Here is a 19523-nt window from a genome sequence, read left to right as displayed (position 1 = left end):
CCTCGCCTTATTTTCCCGAGGACGAAGCAGGGATTTTGGGCTCCAAATCTGATAAACTTTTAATATATCAGGAGGAAAAAAAAAAACCCAAACAAAAAAACAAACAAAGAAGAGGAGGAAGTGATAGGTGAGTTGCTTGTGAGAATTATTTTCGTTTCTCCTTCCCAGCCCAAGGATTAACCTGTAGCTTTGAATTTGGAAGATACAGGAAGTTAAGAAATGGGTAAGAATGTGCTGAAGGAGGATTCTGCTGCTAGGGGGCAATATATAGTCAGTAAAAACACACTAAGGGGTTTTTCTCTCAGTATCTATCAAAGTTTTTTAAAAATAACCCAAATAAAAAAAAAATATCCAACATATTGCATACACTAGCATTTCCTCTGCAGAAAGAGCATAGTATAAAGAAAATATACAACCTATATTTATATGCACGTGTGTGTGTATTTTTTTTAACGTACATTTGTGTGTGTGTGCACGACTTCCTTAATATGCTTCCTCCCTATTGCAGCAGGGTCATTGCCGGTTCTGGGACCTGCGCACAGCAATTCTACTTGTTAATTCAAATGAAAGAAATGGCTTCAGTTTGAGGAATCTAAACCCCATACACTAGTATCTCAGAAGCTTTTCTGAAGAACTGGTGTTTTGGCTCCTTTCAAAAGATTCACTCAGGGAACTCATCCTGTGTGATTCTTAATTTTTCATTCCGAATTCTATCACAGTTTATATAAGGCAAAAAGATAAGAACGTGGACATTTAAAAGCCTTAAATCATATGGTCTTGTAACTTCTCCTTCTTCCTCGTCGAGAACAACTGGGACAGCTAACTTAAATGTCTTTATGACTTTTTGTTCTAGCGACTTTCCTAAACGTACTCCCTAAAAAAGAAAAGGAGCGGAGGTGAGAGGAGCAGCTTCAGCGAAGTTACTGGTTTCAGGCTGAGCGGTGAAGTAGTTGTTTGCTTGTTTATATATACTCATGCTGACTTGGTGATGCTCGTTTTGGAACTAGCGCAGGATGTTTCTGTAAAAACTGCATTGTGTGAATGCAATTTTCCGTTTCTGTTAATGAGAAAATTATTTCTTTGCCTGAGAATATTCAGCGATTATACGTGATTGTGGCTATAATATTAATAAGCTGGTTGACCAAGTCTGAGGCTAGTAATGGAGAAAATACACCCATTTCTAGAGCAGATTTTCAGTTCTGATTCACCTGGTCACCAAAGTCCAATGAAGAAGCATTGTCTAAAGGAGTAAAGGTTGCAGCATAACGTGCCAGATTTCTGTGGTGGAAAATGTATCGTTAATGAGTTAGTGTTAACTTTTGCAAGAAGAGTTTGAGAACTTTTACAGCTGCAACTGAAGTTTGAACAAAGGAGCAGATGTTGGCAAGTTTGAGGGATTTTTTTTTAATGAATTTAATCTTGTTTCCCATATTGTTCAGAGCGAGAGACTCCTTGGAGATTCAGGGGGAGAAGACACAAGACATGCACAGACCCTCCTCGCTGTTCAATGCACTTGTCTCTTCTGATCTTTTTCATTCACCAGTTTCTGTCCTCATGCTCTCATCTCTGTGATTAATAGAAGTTTATCTACTTCAGATGAACGTAATGCTTGCTTACTTTGTACTGGCAATGGCACAGAACTCATTGTACCTGATGCATCTGACAGAGAAATCATTTCATAATGGCTAAGATATCGCTGCCTTTACTGCAGTTCGCAAGGTCGTCGTAGCATCTTCATGCTCTGATTTGCAGCTGGTGGCTCAGCGTAATCCACAGCATCCCAGGATCTCTGGGAAAACTCCCACAGAGAGCAGAAAGGTAGCTCGAGAGCTGCTGCCAACATCTGTTTCTATGTCGTCTTTTGGTTTTTTTGGCTCTCCCATGTTACCTCACTCTAACAACAAAAGGCATAGCTGGTAACATATGTGCATGGTCACATACCCTATGGAGCTGGTCCTAATCACAAGTCCTGCCTAAAAGCCTGTTCTTTTATACCAGCCATGAAAAATACAGGGTTATTAACAGTAAATATGGTAATTACCTGGCAGCGCCTGTGCTAAGGAAGGTAGAAATTCTATACACGTCTGATGTTCACCAAATCATTTCTCAAACCTGGTTCATGGATGGGATTGAAATTGATATCGAATGCTTTTCAGCGTTCTGCACTCTTACAGAATGTGGAAGTTTTGAGACAGGCGAGGAATGCTTTAAGCGTATCCTTATATATTGAATACTTGGCAGGGTGTTCTGCAATTCGTAGCAAGTATTGGGAAATGACAAAGCAATACATAATAAAGTGTAAAAGAAGCATCAGGTGGGTCTGAGTCTATGTTCCAGGAATATTAGGAGCTTCTGCTGTCTCGAAATCCATGGGTTTCTGAACAACATCAGCTCTGGATACGGAGGAGAAAGGGCTGATTGGTTATACGGCTGTGTTGAAATACGTTGAGCACTTCTTCAAGTCTTTGCTGTCGTGTTTTCTGGTTAGTAAGTAGAAGAGAGTGAGTTAGTCAGTGTTTGAAGGCAGCAAAGCTAGCAATTTTCACAATACTCTCCTCTTTCGGCTCCCAACAAAGAGGTTAAGATGTGACTCTAGCTGAATTAGGACGTTAACGTGCTTTATGCTCTTCGTATTACATCTACTATCTCGCCATAAATAATTCTGAACGTGAATTTATTTTGAGATTAAATTGTTGTCCTTGTTTAATAGAATTAACACAAAATAGAGATTGATGGTTTTGAGTCTTTCAAATACTCTATTCCATATAAAAAGATGTTTTGTGTACTGCAACAGAATGCTTTGACCTCTGCCAAATCAGCATAAGTGAACTAGATATAATGCCTCTGCGTTTGTAATTACCAAAGTGGTTTGGATGGCTTTACTTAGTATTAAATCCTGACATCATCTTTAAGTACAGAAATCAAACTTGTTGTAATTAAGATTGTATCAATAAAGTTCTCACATTTCCCATCTTTTCCAGTAGTCATAATAAACCAAAATTGTATGACTCATTGCCTACCTAAAGTATTTGTTCTTTCCGATATTGCCAGGCTACTGATGCGTAAACAGAAATGTAAATATATGCTTGCGGATGGGTGATTGTTGGGGCTTGCACAGTAGCACTGAATCATTCGAGCAGGTCTCCTCGCTCTGTACCGTGGACTTAACAAATGCTGCTCAGAAGTGCAGCTCCAGAGCGCAGGGAGCTCATTTGGACTCAACCAAGCTTGTGATTTTCTGCTCTAAACGTATTCCATCCTAATTGCAATTTCTAAACTAGCACTTTTCAGTTGACAGGTCCTTTATGAGATATACAGAATATTCAGATTCATAGTCACTGAAAGGTACTTCTCTTCTAATATCCTCTGTAATCTGAAGTAACTAGGTTTTATTTCATACGTGTGTGAAAGGAGGAGAAAGGAGGGAGGACTTTTACAGCACTTAAGCTATTGTTTCTACAAAGTTGTTTCAGGCATTCTTCCAAAGAAAAACACAGGTTGTTATGCTTATGGACTTCCAAGAGTTGTTGTATTGTTATATGAGTATTTTACAGCTATAGGATTCTGCAGCTGATCCCATTTTGTATCCATTCCCATGTGTTCAGGGAGTGTGTGTGTATGCATGCCTACGTTGGGAAGAAGAGAGCGTATATGTGTAGGGAATTGTTACAAACGCGCTAGTCGCTCCCATTAGCTGATTTTTGGCTGCATCTGTATATTACCCCGTAAAAAGCTGCTTCAACTGTTACAAATTGTTATTCGAGTGATTTACTGAGTTTGAGAACACTGCCCAAGATCGCAAGTGTGGCATCTTTTCTGAGGTAACTATTTGAGAATTTTAAAGAAAAGCCAAGAACGGCAGCACGGATCCACAGAGATGTGGGCGTTACGTGCTGTGTGTGTGAAATATGAACAATAATCGCTGCCCGGATTTTATGCAAAGGTGATGGCGTTAATGAGTGCCGCAGTTCCTAGGAAAGCGGGCAGCTTGCAGAGAGTGCCTTGGGGCAGTAGGTTTCCCAGATAAAGGAACTGAAACGAAGACCCACAAACTCATGGTGTTTGTGAGTTCCAGAGAAGCATGGCTTTCATACATAAACATAATAATGTTTATTTTACCCTGATGAGCTCAAGAAATTTGCCAAGGCTTTGGCTGCACCTTCTTCCTCTGCTGCTGCAAGTTGTTGTCCACGCTAACTCCTGCGTGTCACCGTGAAGAACCTGGACCGGTTCATGCAGTGCCCTCCCAACATTAAAGTCGGGTCAAGTTGCTTGGGGCCATGTGCAGTTGAGCTCTGACGCTCTCCAGGGATGAATGGAGACTTGCAGTTTCTCTGGGCCCTTTCCTCATTATGCGATCACCCTTGTTGTTAAACAATTAAGATTTTTTCTTTTTTTTTTTTTAATGTCTGGTCATAATTTCCCTTGTTGCAACTTGTGTCTGTAGCCTCCCATCCTTTTGCTGTGCACCTGTGAGAAGAATCTGGCTCTGCTGTGTCTGTACCTACTCAGCAGGTAGTTGAAGGCAGGAATGGTGAGACTCCATCGTTTGCTTTCTCTTCTTTGGGCTGCATAAGTACGGGTGTCGCAGCCTCTCCTCACACACTCAAGCCCCCTGACCATCTTGATGGTCCTCCACCAGACTTGCTCAAGTTTGTCAATGTCCTCCTTGTGCTGAGGAGCCAAAACTGGGCACAGCATTCTAGCTGTGGTCTGACAAGTGTCAAATAGAGGAGAAAATCACTTCCCTAGACCTACTGTCTTGGCTTTCTTACTAATGAAGTCCAGTACACAGCTGTCCTTCACCACTGAAGACGATCACTGTGAACCTGTCCAGAGCTACTTTCTATCTGGTGCATGCCCAGTTTGTGCTTGTGCTTGGGACTATTCTGTCCAAGGGCGGGACTTGTTGAGTTTCATGAGGCGGCTTTCAGCCCATTTTTGCAGCCTATTGAGACCCCTCGAAGTGGCAACCTTACCCTCCAGCTCATCAACTGTGTTCTTCAGTTTTACATCATCTGCCAACTTGTTGGAGAATGTGATTTTCCCTGTCTCTTCCTTCCACGTCATCCCTGAAGTTCAACCAAATCCAGACAGGTAGTTTGGTGAAGAGGAATAATATGCTCTTAGGCTAAGACATAGCTAATTAAAATGCGGTATCTGTCCTCACCTCATCATAAGCTTAGTGGCAGCTCTAGGTAGGAGGGAAGTATTTTTCCTAAGGGGCTAATTCTGTACCATTTCTGCTGCTATCTACTGCTGTCTGCTCCAGAGAAAGAGTGTTGAACTAGTTGCAGCAACAGACTGTTGTAATATAGCTGATATTAGAGCGTGCTCCTCTGCGTGGTTTTGTTGTTTGTTTGTTTTGGGGGGGGGGGAGTTAATTTAGTATCCATTCAAGGCTAAATTCTAAAATTCTTGCTTTATCTTCACTCTTTAGACAAGCAAATCCTACTCCCATGTGGTTTAAAAAAAGGGCATAATGCTGCAGTATTTTACTTCAATATTGAATCAAATCTTGGAAAACTTTGCCTTCTATTGCTTGCATAAATGCACATACACAAACACTAATTTACATTTTATCAGTTATCTGGTTGCTCAGTTTGTAGTGAAATTTTTACAGGAAATCCTTTAGCCCATCTATGTAGTTAAGTAATAAGTGGAAACGGTATGGGTGTCTGGCAGGTTGAGAGGGAGAAAACCTCAGATTTTCAAGACTATGTAAATAAGAATGGTTCAGTACCTCAGATGCAGTATATAGGTACTTGAGGGGAAACCCACTGCTTAGTTTTTCAGCATGAACAAGTGCTTGATGAAGGAGAAGATGCCTACCGAGAAGGGGAAAAACCCATGCCACCTATTGTCACCAGCTAATTCTCAGACTATTTTTCTCTTTCCTCCCATTTTTTCCTTCTCTTGCCAAGAAATACAATCATTCTATGAGACCATACAGTAAACACATCCTGAGACAGCAGCGCAGAAAAGAAGTTAACTGAACACTCCTCTGGAGGAGGAGGAGACCTAGGTAGGGCTGAAGAGGGCTGCAGGAAAGCTGAGAAGGGAGGTACGGAGGAGGGTGGGAGCCCTGCACAAGGGCTCATTGGCAGAAGGAGGCAGGAACAGGATACGTTTCAGCTTTTGGGTGGCTCTGGGAGGAGCAAGTGTTGGGATTAAAGTGTCTTGATGAAATTGTTCCTTTTCTTTTCAGACACAGACAGTGAGTTTCATGGGGTGGATTTTCTGCCAGAAGATCTCAACGAGGCTCCGGAGAGAGGAATGAGGGTGAACAAGAAATACTCCTGTCTACCTGCTGAGGAGAAGGGGATCCACATTATCAACATCCGAGCTATTGAGGATATAGGATATGACCAGCATGAGAGTACAGTGAGTAAAGGACTTGCCAGATGTGTCTGGGAATCTGGCGTATTGTGCTTTACCCCTTAGCTTATTTCTCCTTCTTTCCATGCCCAGGATGCTGTGAAATCCTCTCCTTCCCTTTCTCAGAGGTGCTGAGGAGATGGCCACCAGCCACACCACATGCTAGTTCAGTGGGGTTTGTTCTTTGATGTGAAGAAGGGAAGCAACGGATCCTTGTTTAACCTGTAGCGTAAAAAGGGGTTGGCTATTCTCAGAGTAATCAATCTGGCAATGAGGCTGTGGCAACCTTCAAATCTCTTTGTCCATATAGAGTAGAGCAGAAAAAAATGTCTAAAATTTCATGCGAAAGCTATTGTTAACATAGGTAACGTTAAACTAATATTCTGTAGCGCTCAACAGAGGTTAGATTCCCACTGTCATTAATTGTGCCTTGGTTAAATTCTTTAACACCGATGTTAAAGAAAGTTAGTAACATGAATACCCAATAGGATTAGGACTTGGTTATGTCATAAACACATAAAAAGGAGTTTATTCAGGTGAAGGAATTGAGGTGGAGCTGTATAACAGATCTCGCTGGAGAAAGACGTACCAGGAAAAGCAATACTTGATTCATTGTGCTTGTGCTTAATTAGGATGGAGCGTGGAGGAATAATTCTGTCAGAGTGTAAACATCCCTCCTGCTGTGGTAAAACTGAAATGTCTTTCCTATGTCTCATTTTCAACCGAAGGGACGTGAACCTTACATGGTCTAAGTCAACACAGCTTGAGCTCGATTTCAGCGTAGGAGCACTGCAAGAAAGGATGTGGCCTGAGTACCGTCCAGCATTGATACTACATCCTTAAAAGAATCTAACCGTTTCTTTCTTTAAAACGGGACCAACGGGCTTCTTTGAGTCTTTTGGCTGCATCCCTTTCACAGTGGGATATATTCTCATATATTAAATAAATTTATTGAGGCTGTAGTATCCACAGTGCAGCACCTTCTCCTAAATTATCAGAGAGTGAGCTTTTCAACAGGAAAGTTTGAAGAAATGGGAAGAAGCTCTCATTCAGTTTCTGCAGTGTGACCTATTCCCTTCCCCGTGGCAGTAGCTCAAAGAGACAGAGAAACCAGGGATTTTCAGTGCCGCTTTTCTCTACCCACGGCGTGCTCCGGGAGAAGAGGAGCTGTGGCCAGGATGTATGGATCTCTCCTGAGCTCCCCAAGCAGTTAGAAACATCTGGCGCGCTCACTGCTGTCATCTTCATGTGCCCTCTTCGGTCCTGCCCGTTTCCTTTCTTTATTAGTCTCCAGAACAGACCAGCTAATTGCTGTCCCTCATAAAGTCAGCCCAGTGAGGCTAGGAAGTGGTTGGCCTCTGAGTCTTTTGCCTCTTTAATCTCCCTGCACTTACCTGAACATCTCTCAGTTCTGCCCAGCTTTTCAGAAATTGATGTTTAATCAATAAGATCAACACATCTTTAATAATTAAATACAATTAGTTATCTTAAAAGAAATCCCAGTATTCCTGTATCTTGTTTACAACAACTGTTTACTTTGAAGAGGCATTATATCCTGAAAATCCAGTTAGTTACTATTTCTTAATACTTTGTTTCTATAGAAGTGTGCATCACTGAGTTGCTGGCCACCAGCAGACTGTCAGCTTCTTTTAGGAAAGTGTTCTGAATTTCCACATGCATGCCATTAAACACGAAGCAATCAGAAAGTAATAGTTATTAATGGCCTTCTATATTGGAGTTATGCCTAAGAACTAAATAGGAATATGTAGATAGGGCACAAACATGAGCAGCCTGTGCCCTGAAGAATGTGTTATTGTCATGGCTAAATAAGACATATTGTCATGGCTAAATAAGACAGACATGGAGCATGGGAAAGAGGGAACAGGACAAAGAGTGAACTACAGCAAATGCCATATTATTTTATTACATATTTATGTATTTGGAGCAAAGGGTTTAGGTTAAATGAAGAAGAGAGATGGGATCCTGAAGGAAAAGGCGAGAGGAACAGATAGCAAAGGCAGGCATGGAGCAAAGCTGCACGGGACTGAGGAGCTGGGGACCTGCAGCCAAGCTGGCCCTGGGCAGACATGGTCAAGTCAGGCTTTGGAAAGCAATGCACGTTCAGGCATCCCCGCTTCGGCAGATGGGTGCTCCATGTACTGTCTGGCATCTCGGGCTTCTTGCTGTCTGCTGGTCCTCTTTGCTGTGTGTTAATGCTACGCGCTCATCTGATTTCACTTGTCTAATTAACTCTTCAGTGCGCTTCTTCCTCCCTCCAAACTCAGGATGATGGGGTGGGGTTGGCTGCTTGAATTTGTCGTCTGAGTAAAAATCTCCCCGAGGCAAAAAGGGACGAACACACTGTCCCTTAAAGGCATTAATTTATTGTTACGGTAGCTGGGACCTCCCCTCCCCAAAGCGATGTTCAGAGAAGTATGCAAATTTGTTTAACACTGGGTGGGTTTCGCTGAAGTTTTAGCTATGTTGGCTGTGATATATTTACCGTACAGTAAGCTCAGAGGTTGCTCTTTTCATCTGGAGTTTAAAAATTGGACTGTCTCAGAGACAACTGTTTGCAAAATAACTTAAATTCATGGGTTTGTGTATGAAACAAGCAGAAGATGTACACATCCCAAATGGATTTTGACCTATATGATTTGCAACTGATGGCCAGTTGCTATCATTTGTCACAGAAGTCCTTCTCCCTACGTGGAGGCTTAACATTCTTCTGTAAAATTAAAAGCCAGAAATGTCCCTGAAAAGCCACACCTGTGATGAGCGTTTTTTGTAAAAACAAATGCAAGTTATTAGTGAATTTTCACTTTTTTTTTTGAATGGTCTGTGCATCTCCAAGGATAGAATTGTGAATTGTGCATGAGAAGTGCTACCGAAAGTAGAAATGAATAATTATTAGTACTTTGGTATGTTTCTACAGTTGCCCCGTGCAGTATTTCAGATAAATGCTCGGAAATGGAATTGTGTTTTAAGATTTACATTTCTTGCATCTTGCAACACTTACACAGTGTTAATTCGAAGCGGGAATAAAGCTTTTGCCACCATCAGATTGCGAAGCGACACAGCTTTTATAAGTGGGGAAAAACAGCGATGAACTCAGTAAGCAGTGAACCCACTTCCCTGGCTACGGTCCATCTGCATTTTTGGCCGCGCTTCATGACCAGCTGGCTCCCTTCAGTCTGTATCTGAGATGATCTCTTTCTCAGATGATACAAACTTGCAGCGATAGATAAGAGAAGTGAGAAGTGTTTGCACATGATATTAATCTATTTGTCAGAATTGAAACGCAGATGTCTTGGGTGGCAAAGGACAGATGATCTTAGTGGCGATTAACCCCCAAAGGAGAAAACCAAATCCACCAAATAGCTGACTTATGAGCTAGTGTGCTGGTAATTAGATTCAATCCCAGTCATTTTAGCTATTTATTTCTGGCCAATAAAATCCCAGCTGGCTATCAGTAAAATTGCAGGTGTTAACTTGCAAAATTGTTTTGAGTAAGTAGCGTGGGGGGGCTCCTCCCGTATGCTGTTTGAAGATGGGTCATTGTGTGCTCCAGGCGAGAAGGAGTCCTTGATACAAGGATATGGTCTGTCTGGCGTCCGTGTTGGCGTGTATACTCATTATTATTCTCTTCTCCCCTTCTCTCCACACCCCCATTCCCTGCTTCCAGTTATTAAATTCCCTATCCAAAAATCCAGATGCTGACTGCAAATATGGACTCTACTTCAGAGACGGCAAGAGAAAAGTAGACTACATACTAGTTTATCACTACAAGAAGTCCTCAGCAGGGAAGACGCTCACCAGGAGAGTTCATCATAATGATTCAAGTGCCCGAAGCGCCAAGCAGGATCAGCCGCTTCCCGGGAGGGGAGTCCAGCTGGAGATGGGGGAAGGCGAACCTCACGTGGATTACCACGAAGACGACAAGAGGTTTCGCAGGGAGGAGTACGAAGGGAACCTTGTGGAGGCCGGTCTGGAACTGGAACGCGATGAGGACGTAAGGAGCTGTTTCAAATGGTTAGAGATAAGGGCGATCGCTGGTGGTCGAATCCTGGGAGGTGCTGAGCTGTTCCTGTGAACCTGGCTCTGATCAAGGTTACACAAGCTCAACTCTTCCAGGATTTGACTTCGGTTCTGGCAGCGCCATCCTCACTCACCAATTTAATTAATTAGGAATGGGCCGCGGTGTTGTTAATGCCCCATGAGGTGAAGTTTCTTACTTGTCTTGGCCAAGACTCGTGGCACATCCACTATTGCAACACAGCTTGTTGACGTGTTGCCGTATCTAGAAGCGAGGCTTAAATTGTTCTGAACGCTAATCCCAGTTTGGTGGGTTTACAGTGTGCTGTGGTTGGGATCCACTGGTAATTCCAGTTCTGATGAAAAATACCTATACAGACAATGACATTTTTATGCCTCAGTATAGACTTAAAGAGAATTAAGTTTGTTCAGGAGGTTCTGGTACGTGTTTGAGCACGTGGGTCTGTAGTACAGTTTGCTCTTTCCATTCTTAGATATGAACAGTACAGCTTGTAACGCCTTTCACCTACCCTGAAAACAATATATTCTATTAAAAGACCATTAGACTATATAAAAAATGATGTGTGTGAAGTACTGCCAGTGTGTGATTAGTAGAAATAGCCACAGCCATATTAATTTCAAAGAGGGCTGTCACAATTAACCGATCCAACCAATATGCCTGAAACTCCTGTGACAGTAAACATTTATGATGGTTTTATTTAGAGGATCTAAAAGTTGAGATTAAACGTCTAGACCTGTGATCAGAGTGTTAAAAAATAAATCTGCCACTACTGTTCACAAATTACAGGCATGATATATATATATATTAAAAATATATATTTTGCATGGTATAATGTGAAAAACCCCTTTCACTTCTCTGTCCCCCATGTGAAAATAATACTTGCTTTCAGTCAAACTTGCAAGTTGTTGTAGTGAACTGAAGCCTGCCTCTGCCAAGTTGTAGATATTTAAATCCTTTGCTAGAGGGGAGGTCCCCACCTATGACATGTAACACGATTTCAAATGATGGAGAAGGGCTCAGGGTTCAAGCCAGGACACCGTAAAAGAGAGAGAACCCTGTCCTTTCAGTGCAAGATACCAAACCAGATCAGGAATGTATAGAGATGAAAGGAAGCCGCAGGGATTTTACATCAGTTTCCATATCCAGCACATCGGCGTAGGGAGAAAAACCTGCAACCGCTTGGGCTTGAAAAGCGTGCCACGAAGCTGCGTTGGAGACCGTGCTAATTGCAAAAAGAGCAAAGGTTTCTTAAACAGATGATGTTTACTAAGTCACTTAAACTCTCTTCAATGAATTAAATTCAAAGGTGGTTTGGAAGTCATGCCTCATGGGAAGGCTGGCAGTTATTTACGTCCTCTGAGTAACGGGTTTCTAGAAAGCCAGCGTGGAATATAGCTGAGCGAAAGCTAGTTATTATAATAACTGCCCGAGTTGATACAGCAGCAAGATTAGAAAGATTCGTTAAAGTTTCTTTCTCTTCTGTTTGCTGAATGCCTGCTAGTTTGATATCATTTGAAATGCTTACTCCGTTGGTGTAATGTTACCCCGATGGTGGGAGTAAATACGGGTGTATGGGGGAGGCCAGGAGCAAACCCCCGTGTCCGGCCATCTAGAACGGAGCTCAGAGAGCCGGTGGGATGCAAGCACACCCCTAGTATTATCGTTAACATTTATCTTCGGGTTTTTTCTTTTGTTTTGTTGAATTCTTCCTAGCAGTTTTCCTAATTAAAATGCGTAGTGTTTTAATGTAGATATTCACATTTGTGTCTGAGGCTGCTTCTTTCTTAGTGCAGTTCTGGTCCTTGGAGATACTGAGCAGCTCTTAGGAGGCAGCAGGGACTCTCTCGGCTCCATTAATTACGACGCACTCGCAAAATCGTACCGTTTGGCTGGATGCCTGCGCTTCAAATGTAACTGGCTTAGTCTGTATTTGTGTCCGTAGTCATTAGCTTTTATTTCCCAAACAATTTTTATCTGTTTAACCTTGTGGTAATTGTTCTGGAAGACAATAGCATTTTTGAGTCACGTTTTATAGCAGCTCAGCACAGAGAGGTGTTCAGTGATTGTCCTGTTGTTGGAAACTAGCTGTCTCAACTGAGATTTAGCGTGTTGGCAGCAATAGGCTGTTCCTTAAATATGTATGAAACACAAGAGGAAATATACTTAATTTCCTCATGTTATTAACCTTTTCTCTTGCCTTTTTTTAAAGACTAAAATCCATGGGGTTGGATTTGTAAAAATACACGCACCGTGGAATGTATTGTGTCGAGAGGCAGAATTTCTTAAGCTCAAGATGCCCACAAAAAAGGTGAGTCCTGATTTTCTTTTTTTTTTCCTCCTCTGGAAGGCATAGTTTAAACATGTGCTCAGCTCTGAGCACTTTACAAACGTAGACTTTTCTTCCCACAAGCATTTTTAAAATAGTTAACTAATCCGTACAACAAATGAGAGCCACAAACATGCTTGCTTAGGACAGCAGAAAGAATAACTGGAAGGAGGAATAGAAATCAAGAATTCCCAGCTGCTACCGCTATCTGTACCCGATGCAAGTGATTTCATACAATGCCTCATCCTCTCAGCGTGTTTTAAAAGAAGAGGTTGCAATCGATGGTGAAATTTCTGTGTGTGTTTTGGAGGATTTTTTCTCACTCGAAATGCCAGCCTGCTAAAAAATGAACATAAGAGTAACAACTCGTGTGCAGTAGTCTCGCTGGGTTTAGTGACTCTTCGTATACATCATTAGTCATACTTGCAGGAGTTGGAACTACTCTACCACAAAATAAATTACCTTTCAGAATATTTGAAATATCATTAAAGAGATGACAGCATATTTTCATCAATTCTAAATCATCTGTGATAGATAGCTACCTGTTCAGTGAGCATAGCTTAGAGATGGATTAATATTTAAACACATACTAAGTGCATGTCCCAGACTGCAGAGGGAAGTCTATAATGGAGCAAGAGACAGTCTCAAAGCCCAGCATCATTTATTACAACACTAAACCCACACTTTTGGTTTGGATTTCATATTAATCCCCATTATTGCCTCACTTACCACCGATTTTAATCAGAAGCACAACTAGATAAAAAAAAGTCTGTTGTGATCCCATGGTTGAAGCTGCTTTGCCACAAAAGCAAAGTTAGGGTTGGCATTTTGTGGGGGTTTTTTGTGTGTGTGTGCGAAAGAGGATAGGTCAGCCTGCAGGCATTGCCCAGGAGAAGCCATGTGCCCGAGAACACCCTCAGACCCCTAAAGCCTTATTTCCAGCCGAGCATCTTCCTGCGGTGGGAGACCAGCCCTGGATCTGCAGATAGTTTTTGTGGCTCAGAGAAGAAAGCTAATAATCCTCTTTTGTGACCTGCTAACACAATTCCTCCTGGTAGTGCTACAGAACTGCAGCAGAGGATTCAAGATATTTTGGTTCCTTTATCTGGAAGAAGGGAAGCTCCTGAAACCTGTACAATATTCCCAGTAAAGCTCCTTGGGAGAGGAGACCGCTTCTTTTGTTTTGCACAGGGACTCCGTAGCTCCTTCATTTCTTTGTCCCATTGCACCAAGAAAATAGTAAGTGCTAGAGGAGCGGGTGTCTCAGGAGCCAGCGCCGAGTATCTCTCCGCTGAACACCCCAGCCTGATTATTTGGAACCAAACACGGGCCGTGCGTTGGCTCAGAGGAGAAGCAGTAGGCTTCCTCTGCTCGCCTTGCTTTACTTTCCCATCCACCTATGTGTTTCTAAATGTTTTCAAAAAGGTAATACTCCTCGATAATTTCTTCTCATGTATTTATTTAATTGATGATCTGTTCCTTACAGTCACTCTTTCTTATGGACAACCTAAAAGCAATACAGTTTTACTGTTTTTTTTTTTTTCTCTTTGCCCACTCAGATGTATCAGATCAATCAGACCCATGGTCTTCTGAAAAAGATTAACTCCGTAATTCAAAAAATAACAGAGCCCATCCAGCCAAAAGTAGCAGAACACAAACCTCAGACGGTGAAGCGCCTCTCCTACCCCTTCTCCAGAGAGAAGCAGCACCTGTAAGTGAAAGCTTTCGGTAAACGTCCATGTCAACAGGCTCCAGCCTTCCTGGTAGTAGCTAAGGCAGCAGAAGGTGAAAGGGAAAGCAAACGCCAACGCTTTGTTAGTGACTACTGTAAGGAATATTTCCTTTTTGCAGTAAATTTACTGTTTTGGGGGTTTTTCCCCTCGCTGTTGAGGAATGAGGCTTTGTAGAGCCCCTCTGTGAAATCTCTGTGCTGCTATTGTGGTATCTGGTACGTATCTATGTAACAATACACATCAGCCGTTAGACTGCCAAACAAGATTTGCAATGTGGTTTACAATAGTCTCTTTTCCATGTTACATAAAATGCTCGGTAAAATCTGGAGCCAGAGATGTGGGTTAATAAATTTCAGAATAATTCCATTCATCTGGTACGGGCAGCTCACGCACGTACTGCCAACCAGACTTTGGAAATGCTGCGAAGTCCGTGGTAGCTTTGCCATCGATTTCAGATCAGTAGAATAGCTGTAAACGTGGGTGTAGGAAAAAATCACCAGGTGGGGCCCAGCCAAGGTTCTGACTGCCCTGGATTGCTTTGCTGCTGCTCTTCCTTGGCCAGCATCCCAGAGGAGAAGCTTTGAAGGCCGTGTTTATGTACGTGCCAGCTGGAACAAATAACAGTCCTAGGGCAGGATTCCTTCGCCGTACATACAGGGCTTTCAGTTTTTAATCAAGGGATGCGGAACACCGATGGAGTTGTGTATGTTAGTTGGGCCAGTCGATGTGTGTGACGTTTGACGCGTTCTTGGGCTTGCAGGAAGTGTGGTTATATATTTATGTACGTGTTGGATGTTCCTGCAGCAAAGGAGCCTGGTGGCTCGGAGAAAGCCCAAAAGATGCTCCTTAGCTTAGGCGTGGACGTGCCTGTTTGCAGCGGTGGCTTTTTTCAGTGAGACCACCTGTGTCTTTGCTGAATAAGGGAGGCAAGACTGGCTTCGCAGGGTTTAAGGTACAGACAAAATGTGAAGATTATTAGGAGAAATTTAAGGCCAGCAGTGGTCAGGAATTCAACTGAAATGAGCATCAAGTCTCTCTTGTGCAGAAAAACCTATAAATATATAAAACCAGTGAAATGTATAAGCATCCTCTTTAAAACATGAGAGTTGGGATGGACTTTCTTTTTAACGAGGTTTCTACAAGCTATTCTTCAATGTGAGCTATGAGAGATCCCCAGGAGAAACGAAACTATTGAAGGGGTCAACAAGAGCAGGAAATTACTGGCTTTTTTTTTTTTTTTTTTTAACCTAATGGGCTTCCTTCTAATCTTTTAACAGATTTGATTTGTCTGACAGAGATTCCTTCTTTGACAGTAAAACAAGAAGCACTATAGTAAGTACTATATATAAATAATTTACGGTGGATAGTGCCTTAGTCATGGTGTTAACAGCCCCTTTGCCAGCTCTAGTACAAAGCCTGTTGCAAGTTTGCCTTTTTTAACCGAATGCCAGGGATCGCCTGTAACATCAGTTATTGAAATTATGAAGAAAGCATTTCCAGCTTTAGCTGAATAGCCTTTGATGCTAACACATTGCTGCCTTTTGGAAAATAACTTGGATCTTCTTTCTAGTTCGCGGTGAATCTGGGACGTAGTTTCTTAGTAGACCTGTCATGAGAAAGGAATAGATTTGGATTCTGCCGCTGGTTCTGCCGCCACTTGCCTGCACCCCTGTGTCCCGTTTACCTTTTCGTAACTGTACATTGCTCTTTTTACAAAATGCTGTGAAACCTCCCAAAACAAATTTCAGTGAAACAGCGAGGTATTTACAGGGAATAATATTTATAGGTTTTTGGGGGCAATTCTCTAGAACGGTGTTAAAAGTGTTGAGGTTTATGAGTTTTATTTAATATTATGTATGATTTGTGTTTAACGTTAAAGTTTACATGAAACAAATGCAACAAGGACAGAAAATTGTATCTTGATCTGATAGTTCATGCATCTGTCCACCCCTGTTACACTAGCAGGTACAATGTACGCATGCATAGTCCTGGCACTGGGCTGAGCCATTCCTGCCTTCGTGTTGGAGGGTCTCTCTCCTCCTTCGGAGCTAGCATGGGACTTTTCCTCTCGTAATTAAACTTCTGCAGTTCCCTTACAGAAATAAAGCCTGATGCAGGAATTACGATATCACAAACTACATTTGAGTACTTCCCTGTGACTTACGGAACGTAAAATAGAGTGGAGGAGAAGGTGTAGCCTCCTTTGTAGCCACTGAGGGGGGCATGGAAAGGACAGCTCGTGTGACGTCCAGGGCAGTTGAAGGGACCATGCCAAGCAGCGCTTGCTGCAACACTTTTCAAAGTATAATGTGGACTCTTTGCCCCAGTCCACTGCTGCTAATCGGTGCGTTGGAATGCGACTGTGAGCCTGCTTTTATCTCATATTTAACATTAGCCTTTTGGATGCTAAGTGGTTTCAAAAAGAGCTTATATCACAATTATAGCTGCCTTTTATTGCTACGGTGATAAGGGGTGTAAGATATCTAACTTCCCTTTCCTGCTTTGAAATTCCAGTGTGTGGACCCCACGACGTAGTTCCCCCATAGCGTGAAGTGCACTGATTTGGTGTGAGCGCAGGTTATCAGGGCTGGGTGAGTTTGACCAGGGAAGGCAGATGCAGCAGCACAGAAACAGAAAAGAAAAAGACAAACATTGAATTGGTTTATTTGCAAAAAAAAGTTTCATTTGATTGGAAAAAAAAAAACCAAACCCAAACAACAAAACAACCCCATAGCTTTTGCTCATAGACTCTCTTTTCTGTGTCTAGATATATAGTCAAAAAACTTGTAAGTAGTGATAAGAAACTTAAGGGAGCAAATTTAGAGTTAAAATTCATGACAACCAGCTGTCTGAGAAAGGTTGCAAGACAAAATGGCACCATAGGAGAAGAGGGTGAGCAAGACTAACTGAAAAATGGACTGAAACAAAAGGAGCTCGTAGCAGAGGCTGGGAGGAAGAGGAGGGATGGGGGTTTTTTAAAGCACTCAAGGAACACTGGACAAATAACAATAACGCTGGTTGTATGTTGCTTTGTTTGACATCCCTGTAAATCACCTGGTAGTAAAAGACATATTGAATGTTTCCCAGCATCGTTTTATCCCGCGTGCATTTGTCTTTATATTCTTGTTTCTTAAAGTTGTCTCCCGCCTTTCTCATATGTATTTTTGAACCATAGTGCAAATATTGACCCTTCCGCCTACTGCAAAATGAACAGGAATCTAGTCACTCCCTGCAAGTCTTTGATGAATAGAAACTAAGCCAAAGGCCTTTTACTTATTTAAAAAAACAAAACAAAACAAAAAACCAACCCACAACATTATATAACTGGAAATCTCTCTGTGACAGCCCTTTATCTCACAGGAGTTACAAAACAACGTCAGGCAGATGAGCTGTGGGGCTTGCCTCCTATGCCCTCGCTCGCTTCCCTCCGTGAACTGGGCAAGCGCCGGCCGAGTTGGCACGCGGATTAGCGAGCATCCCCAGGGAACCGGTCTGCGAGTCCCCAGACGGGCCAGGCAGCGGGCCGCAGGTGCCTTTGCTTGAGGTTTTCCCGTGCCACCCTCTTCCCTGACAGCCTCGTGCCGGCCGGGCGCTTGCCTTGCCTGAGAGCGTCGCCGCACGGGAGCGGCCGAAAGCTTAACCGCTGGGGCGGCGTGCCGAGGTGCGCAAAGGTTATTTGACAATAAATGCCATAAATCATAAAATAAATACGTCTGGTTTGCCACTGAGGTCATGCAAGCTCAGAAACTTTAAGGTCAGCCTGCGTTAGTCCAGTTTCTGATAAACGGCCCGAAGCTCTGCTGAAGTCCTTGGGCTGAAGCCAGCTTGCGCCGGCGGCGGCGAGGGAAGAGCTGGCCTAGCAAAACCGCCTAGTCCGGGTAGAAGAGGGGTTCTGATCTTTGATCGATGTCCACACATCAGCGAAAATAGCATTTCTGTTATGTGAGTAGTTAGATGTAGCCCTGCTTCCCCCAGTCAATTCTCTTGGTAGCTGGCTATTTAGTTAAGCCTTTCTGTCTTGTACAGATAACTCAGCATGGAAATCTTTAAGCCCTGCTCTCCTGAATACCATGACTTTTAATAGAGAGTGATGACTTCATCGACATCTTGGTTTTGCCAATATTTGAGCTGCACACAAAAAAGATCGTGCTTTTCGCTGGCAGTATCTGAAGTAACCCTTTCCTTTCTTTTATTTTGCTTCCATAGGTTTATGAAATATTGAAAAGAACGACATGTACCAAAGCAAAATATAGCATGGGTAAGGAACTTTATTTAGCTTTAAGATCGATATTGGTTTTGATATTGAAAATGATTGCAAGTTGTAGCTGTCTGCAGAGTTTAGTTTTCTCCCCTGCTCTCTAATTTGATGTATATGGATATAATTGTTTTATTTGGAAATCTAATTTAATTAATGTGGCTGTTTGGAATTTTTTCAAATGTGAATTTATAGACTTGACTCTAAATTAAATGGTAAGTGAGCGTATAGCCCCTGCAAATGTGAGCTCCTTTGCAGCAGGACTGGATGGTGATATAACCCAGTGGATAATCCGTGCTCTGCGTTGGTTCAGTTTTACACTCACTGAAGCAGACGAGGGTATTACCATGAATTTCAGTAACTGCAGTGAAAGTCTGTGGATTGGTCCATTCCTTTTAAGCAGTAAAATCACATTTTTATCTTGGGATGGCTTTTCAGTGACTTGAGTGAAATGGTCTTAACCAGTGGACTGCCCAAAACACTGTCCTAAGTGGAACTGAGATTAACCTGGTGGAACGGCCAAGGACTAAGGCATGGACTGAGAGCTGGCCCCCTTCTCTGCCCTCAGAACAGTTGTTGCAAGTCAGTGGGTGTGAAGCTTGTACTGCCATGGCCAGGACTTTTAGGATTTCAGCCTTAGGGCTTGTGCTCTAAGAACTAAATTCATAATACTTGTAAACATGAATTGCAAATCAGGTCACCTTAAAGATTTGTTGGCAACTTTTCCTGTTCGGCTGTTATATACTTTATTTTACACGTGTTGTGAGATATAGG

At 42.5% G+C, this 19523-nt stretch overlaps 1 protein-coding gene across 7 annotated transcripts in view; it reads left to right on the top strand.

The window, feature by feature from the left end:
• The window catches only part of ANO1 (anoctamin 1), an 84062-nt gene that overhangs the window by 29667 nt on the left and 34872 nt on the right, over nt 1-19523 (top strand). For all 7 annotated transcript variants that reach the window (XM_054827666.1, XM_054827665.1, XM_054827664.1 and 4 more), the window contains exons 2-7: nt 6209-6384; nt 10064-10390; nt 12645-12743; nt 14321-14472; nt 15772-15826; nt 18701-18752. In XM_054827666.1, coding sequence (XP_054683641.1) covers nt 6209-6384; nt 10064-10390; nt 12645-12743; nt 14321-14472; nt 15772-15826; nt 18701-18752 — 861 coding nt within the window. The remainder of the gene's footprint in view (nt 1-6208; nt 6385-10063; nt 10391-12644; nt 12744-14320; nt 14473-15771; nt 15827-18700; nt 18753-19523) is intronic.

The sequence above is a fragment of the Grus americana genome, chromosome 5 (genome assembly GCF_028858705.1).
Source record: "Grus americana isolate bGruAme1 chromosome 5, bGruAme1.mat, whole genome shotgun sequence".
Classification (NCBI taxonomy): Eukaryota; Metazoa; Chordata; class Aves; order Gruiformes; family Gruidae; genus Grus; species Grus americana.
This window is presented reverse-complemented; position numbering and strand designations above follow the sequence as displayed.